Source organism: Nicotiana tabacum, chromosome 14 (genome assembly GCF_000715075.1).
Source record: "Nicotiana tabacum cultivar K326 chromosome 14, ASM71507v2, whole genome shotgun sequence".
Classification (NCBI taxonomy): Eukaryota; Viridiplantae; Streptophyta; class Magnoliopsida; order Solanales; family Solanaceae; genus Nicotiana; species Nicotiana tabacum.
In genome coordinates, this window is record NC_134093.1 from 2085322 (window position 1) to 2092272 (window position 6951).

The window sequence follows — 6951 nt, forward strand, 5'->3', positions numbered from 1 at the left end:
AAGACAATAAAACAACAATAAAGGGAACACCAGAATTTACGAGGTTCAGCTAATTTTGCCTACTCCTCGGACACAACCAATATTTTATTCCACTCCAAAAATACAAGTGAAATAATACTAAAGAGAGAAGATACAAATGTCTTAAACAGATGAGAAGGCAAATGAGAGGTGTGTTTAAATCCTAAACATTAGGCCTTCTTTTATAGGGGGGAAATCCCCCCAAAATTCAAGAGCCCACCGATGTGGGACAAATTTGCCAAACTTCAACAGATAATACCTCAAATTTGTTCACTTTGTGTGCTTGGCTGAAGTTGTCTCTGCTTCACCAATTTGTATATAGAAAAACACCGTAATCAGTCATAATCTTAAAGTTTTCAATTTATCCATCCTGTCTCTTGTATTCTCTCTTAAGTTTTTAATGATGAGTGTTAAGAACAAACTTATTAGCTTCATCTTTATGACTTGGTGAATTTAAAAGAGGTGAATTTTGCAGGTGCAACATAGAAGGTGTAAGATGAAAGGATCATAGAAACTTAAAGAAACTACAAAAGCAAAACAGAATCAAAGTGGAAGACCATATGATATTGTTCTACAATCATTGGAAACATAGGGTATGCGTCTCAAACGATCAATCAAAACAGACTTAGCAATATAAGGAGATTGACTACATGAGAGCATGACTACAACAATCTGCTAAGAAAGAACTCCATCCACTCTGTCTGTGCTTTTGCTGTAGTTGCCTAAGCAAGTAAAGCACATGCTTGACTCATAGCTGCCAGAACAACATCCATTAAAGATCCTGTATTGAACATATTGTTTGCACATTAGATGAGTGTCAAGACACTAAAACATCACATTGGAGTTTGTTTCTACTTACATCAATAATGAGGTCAATACGGTCACATCCTTCATTCTCTTCAACTTCTTTCTTAATTCTCCAAGCTGAAGCCACCAGAGGTTCATTGTTGTTGCACCAGATCAACTTAATTTGTTTCAATGTTGGAATATCTGCAAAGCTAAGAGGGATCTCCTCGAGATACCTGGACATTTGTATAACAAGTGTTTCAAGCTGGGGAAAAGATTCCTCTGAGGCATCCCACCTTGAGATACCTAAGTTCATAAGTTTCAACAACTTGAGTTTAGGGAACGTGATATCTCCAAGGCACCACTCTCCGGAATGAACAAAATACCTATCCTTTAATTTGAGATACTCCAGTCTTGGTAGTCCTGCAATGGAGAAAATTGCGCTTTCTATCCGAGCCCCGCATAGTAACAATTTCTTTATATTTGAAGGCAAGTGTAATTTGGGTACAGGGAACAAGTCAAAGAAAAGGCGAAGTGATTGAAGCTGGTTAAGACTCTCCAATTTGGGACAAATCTTTTCTTCATCAGAATCATTTCTCAAAAAATAGATTTCAAGTTCTTGAAGATTAGGACACCTCTGTACTAAAACATTTAAGCATTCAGCATCGAGTGTAAATTCAACACCCCTTAATATCCTCAAATTTTCCAACTTAGAGGATTCTTCCAAGATTTGCTTTCTCCAGAAAAAACCATCTCGAGTAAACTCTACATGCCTTTATTTTTTCATTTTCCAAAAATTCGCTGATAACGGTGTACGCATTAAACACTTGAGAATTAAAGTTTCTAGATGAGGAAGATGTGATTTTCCATCAAAATCGAATTTATCTATGAAAAGTGAGACATACTTGAGATGAATCAGTGGTTTCAACGTAGCTAACGACAATTGACCCACGTTATGGGAACTCAAATCCAAGACCTTAAGAAGCCTCATCAAATTAATAACCTGATTGATGGGATTCCAATATAAAGATTCTCCTCCAGTGGTGGTTATCAGTGACCTCAAGTGTTGGTGGAAAGGCTTCCGTATTTTGGATGCAAACATGGAAAGCTCATTACTGAAACTGAAGCTCACTCGACTTTCCTTCAAATCGGAAGGTAGAATATTCCCCCTCATTGCCAACATAAACTTTTCTTCTCTACTCATCTCCAAGCAAAAGTGAAGCACTACATCATGAACCTGGCAGTATTTGACTTTATCGTTACATCTTCTCCTTGAAACCATTACAACATTACTGCTAATGAGATCCATCAAGTAACCTTCAGCTGTCTCTTCCATTAATCTCCCGGATTCAATGTTTTGCACGAAGCCTTCCGCTATCCATAAACTTATCAATTTGGACATTGGGATCCTTTCGTCCTCTGGAAACATCCCCATGTAGAGAAGGCAAGGTCTTAAATAGTCGGGTAAGTTATCATAACTTAACTGCATAGTTGCCCGACTATAGTCTTCAGACTCACGGTCAAGATAGGAAAATAGAGCTTTTTTAACCTCATGCCACCAAGATATTTCCATTTTCTTCTTTTTGATTATCCCAGCTACCAAGACAACCACTAGGGGCAACCCTTTGCATCGTCTTGCAACATCTAGACTCACATTGTGTAGTTCAGGTGGGCAAGCTTCGTTTTGAAACACTTTTTTCTGCAACAATTCCCTACTCTCTTCGGGTGTGAGGAATGGAAGGAAATAAAGATCAGTATGGAGCTTGACATGTTCACCCACTTTCTCAAGACGAGTTGTTACTATAATTCTGCTTCTATTTACAGCATCAGGGAAACAAAGTCTTAAGTCATCCCATGCCATAAAATCCCACATATCATCCAAGACAATGAGATATCGCTTTCCTATTAAGCTTTTCCTCAACATGTCAGCTAGTTCGCCAACCTCATCTGCTTTGTCCTTGGAACCGGTAACTTGATTGAAAATCTCTTGTAATAGCACTCTCCGGCTATATGTTTGGGAAATAATGCAGAATGCTCGAACATCAAAATGATAAACAATGATGTCATTATTATACAACTTTCTAGCACAAGTTGTTTTACCTTGTCCCCCAATCCCAACAATTGGGATGACATCTAGCACATTTGTCCCCCGTGTCAGATACCGAATTATTCTTTTCGTGTCATTCTCAAAACCAACTATCTCCTCATCATTCATAAGATTGTTATGTTGAGTTGGCATATGTTTAGATGGCTCTACCATAGAGCAGGGTTTAAGAGCAAAGTTCTCCGACCACATCCTGGTCACCTCCGCACTAATATGCTTGATCTCTTTTAAGATTGTAGGAAGTGAGCAAAAAAGATACCAAAGAGCATTATATTGACCAAGAATAAAGTCAATGGCAACTTCAGCTTCGTATGCCAAATTGATAGTATGCCTCTGAAGATCTTTAAGAATTTCATGTTCATGCTGCACCTTTGCAACATCTCTGAAAACAGATGTTAGATATGAGAACTCTTTCTCTAAAATAACAATATGAGGCTTCATCATGAAATCTAAACCTAATTCAGATTTCATCATCTCATTCAATTTCCTTAATAGAGAACTCAGAAAGGTCAATCCACCAGCTGTGGGAAACTGAGATGGAGTGAATTTTAAGGATTTGTAGTACCTCTCCAGTTGTGCCTTTAGATTTTCAGTTTTCTCCAATATTTGTATGAAGCAAAGGTTTATCTTGCTAGTATCATCTTTGATAATAGAGCTATGAATTAAACATAGAACATCGCCGACAAGAGCTCCAACCTCTTCCAAGACCTCATTCAACTTCTTACCATTAATAACATGATTTGGCACATCAGCAAGAAAGACCAACAAGAACTCTATTGCCACATTAATATTTCGAACAGAGATAGTATCAGAAAAGTTATTACGCTTCTTACACTTGAGACACACCAGCAGACTGTGGAGCTGCTTTGAAAAATCTTTAGGGAATTTCTGCTTTTTGAAAGTTCTTGATTGACTGAACTTTGAAGCCCTTATTTCACCAAGAAAAGTCTTCTTCATTTCCAGCTCCACTAGCTTAATCAGACATAATAGATATGGAGGTTTACTCACGAAATCATTTTCATCCTCATATGAATATGTATCATCGGTATCTTCATCTGAATCTATATCATCTTCAACCTTATTAAGCCAAAGAGCAAGGCAGAACAGTCCCACATTGTCAGCCATGAACTGAATTCGAGTCTCCAGACCTTCCAGCTTCTCATGGTCGATGTAACTATTTATCTCCGTGGCATATAAGTATCTCAAAAATCTCATTTTCTTTTGAATGATTTTCACTTGCTCTAAAAATCGATTAAGCTGAAGCATTTCATTCGTCCATTCAGTAGCATCCAATTCCAAGATCCATTCAGTAGCATCCAATTCGAAGAACATTTGTACATCATTTAGATTCTTGTCGAGGCAATCCATATATTCAGATAGATGGGAATGATTCAACTCAAAATTGTACCTTAAGCTGGTATTACCTTCAATGAATTCCAGCAACTGTGAAACTAGCCTTTCCACATTAAGGTTAGTTTTGCATTCATCAAAAACTGACTGAAGCATTTCATCAATTAGTTGGGCCTTCTTTGCGATTTTGACTAAGGAATCAGGCAAAAGAAGATGATGGTATTTGAGAAAAGTACTCAAAAATCTTAGCTCCATTTCAAGTGTCTTAATCTTGATGTTGTTCAGATCATGACCTCTGATCTTGATCCTTCTTAGGTTATCTAACATATCCTCAATATCATTTTGAGCCATCTTCTGTAGATAAAGTAGAAACTTCCTGCAAGTTCACCAACTCTTGTAATATTAGTTTCATTAACAATAACATGTTTTTAAAATGTAATATTAGCTCCGTTTCAAGTGTCGTAATCCATCCAATGTTATTTTAATTTTTTTCTAGTTTAAAATCCTTTAAGTTCAGTCTTCTATTTAATCATATGGGGGTTAGACAAAATGATGTTTACTTCAGGATAAAATCACATAGTCAAAGTGAGGGTAGAATGATTTTCTTAAAGTAATTTTTTTAGTTGGTCAATCATTACCAATTAGTGAAAAATGAGATAATAGAAAGTGAAACCAACATAAATATTTTGAAAAGAAGGAATGGAATCAAAAGTTAATATTTAGTCTTACAATGAAGCAAGTGTGAAAAGAGTAGTCTTCTAAGCAGCTTTTTAGTATAATTAAAACGCTAAGCAGGTTCCAGCAAAGGGAAAAAGAAGTCGATGGTCAAAAAGAAATTGAAAAAAGTCACAAGAACGATCAGATCAACAAAATAAGTTACGAAGATCTTCAGATCTAACTAAATGCATGACCAAAATTTTCGGATATAACGTGTCAGGTGATCAGATTAGAAAACAATTATTGAAGCATACCTGATAGATACCAAAGTTTGCAGTAGGAGAAAACTTGTAATTAATGACAAGTGAAGATTAATATCAGCATAAAGGGCCTTCTCACATTAGCATACTCTAACAAGATTAGTGAATGAATAATTATTGGTTCAATCAATCTAACATTCAATGTATATTGGATTGGATCTAAATGCTACCAAAAGTCAATGAAAGAATTATTTAATGAATAACAGCAGGCTTATCGTATTATTAGTACAGGTAGACAGCTAATTGGCAGGTTAGTATCCATTCTCATTGGCCTTCAAAGTCAGTGGTTGCATTAGTTTTTGAGTAACATGGCTTAGTATATTATTAATACAGAGAGACAGCTAATCTGCAGATGATAATCCATTCCTATTGGCCTTCAAAGTCGATGGTAGTACTGTTACAGCTCAAGAGTTGCCTATCATTCTAATTAACAGTCAAATACACAATGTGTCTGGAACAATTTCTGTTTGTGAGTATTATTGCTACGCATTTCTATAAGAAAGGATGATGATGAAGATGAAATATTACATACTGGAAGAATATTTCAGCAGTATTCAGTCGACAAATATATTAAACTTGAAATGCAGAGGCTGAGACATTTATAGTTTTAGATTAGGTGAATCTTCCAGTAGAGGCAAAGACAACTTCTTCCAAGTTCTTTTATAGGAGGGCTTAGAGATTTGCATCAACGATATACAAATGCTATTGCATTACTGCAGCGCGTCTCTGTACTTATTTTGTTTATAACTATGACATGTAGCCCATCTTGGATGGAAATAAAAGAACATCAACTGATGAGGCACATTTGAACTGAAAATTTAAGTGTATGCTTTTGTAACTTTGATAACTTCAGTCAGAAGGTGCGACAAGTTACTCTACCACAGCTGAACTTTCTTGGTTGTCCTTGCCTCTTTGATACACTCATATTTATATATGAATGTCACGACCCGGAATTCCCACCGTCGGGACCGTGATGACGCCTAACATTTCCCTTGCTAGGCAATCCAACGTTAGACAATCATCAAGTCAATTCTTATACATTTCAGTAAATAACAGCAACTAAGCTATAACGAGTTAAAATGAGTGCGAAAATTTATAACAGCCTCAATATATACATTACTACCCGGATCTGGAGGCACAATTCACGAACTTCTAAGATTTTACTACAAGTAAATGTCTGAAAGAAATACAACTGTTTTTGAAAGGAAAGAAACAGTAAAGTGCAATGTGTACAAGGGGACTCCAGGGTCTGCGGACACCGGCAGATCTACCTTGGGTCTCCTGTCGGATGAATCCAGCAGCTAACCTCGCGATCAGCCTGGACCAACACCAAAATCTGCATAAGAAGTGCAGTATCACTACAACCAACCCCATGTACTGATAAGTGCCGAGCCTAATCTCGATGAAGTAGTGACGAGGCTACGGCGGGTCACTCACTCTACAGCATGTACGCAGTATATATGATAAAAACAACAAAAGGAAGACATGATAACATAAAGCAGTAATTTGAAAGAAATAACAACAACTCTCGAAAATAAGTCAACAACGTTCAGAAGTTACCAATCCTTAAGTGCAATGGAGAATACCGTAAGGCTAACACAACTCAGGGAGACATAAACACATAGGTTGTTGCGGCGCGCAAACCGATCCCACCATACATATCATATTTCTCCCTTATTTCATCATAATAAAAGTGTTGCGGCGTGCAACCCGATC

The 6951-nt window shown here is 36.9% G+C and overlaps 1 protein-coding gene across 1 annotated transcript; it reads right to left on the reverse strand.

The window, feature by feature from the left end:
• Positions 1-552: 552 nt before the first annotated feature.
• On the reverse strand, positions 553-5397 carry LOC107832267 (late blight resistance protein R1-A-like). Its single transcript, XM_075229194.1, has 3 exons — positions 5230-5397; positions 878-4634; positions 553-799 (listed from the first exon to the last, which is right to left on the reverse strand). The coding sequence occupies exon 2, from the start codon at positions 4607-4609 to the stop codon at positions 1580-1582; it is 3030 nt and encodes a 1009-aa protein (XP_075085295.1). The 5' UTR covers positions 4610-4634; positions 5230-5397; the 3' UTR covers positions 553-799; positions 878-1579.
• Positions 5398-6951: the final 1554 nt, after the last annotated feature.

Bases quoted from the DNA above. Each gene is read 5' to 3' on its own strand.
- LOC107832267 (XM_075229194.1), bottom strand. From the start codon at position 4,609: ATGGCTCAAAATGATATTGAGGATATGTTAGATAACCTAAGAAGGATC.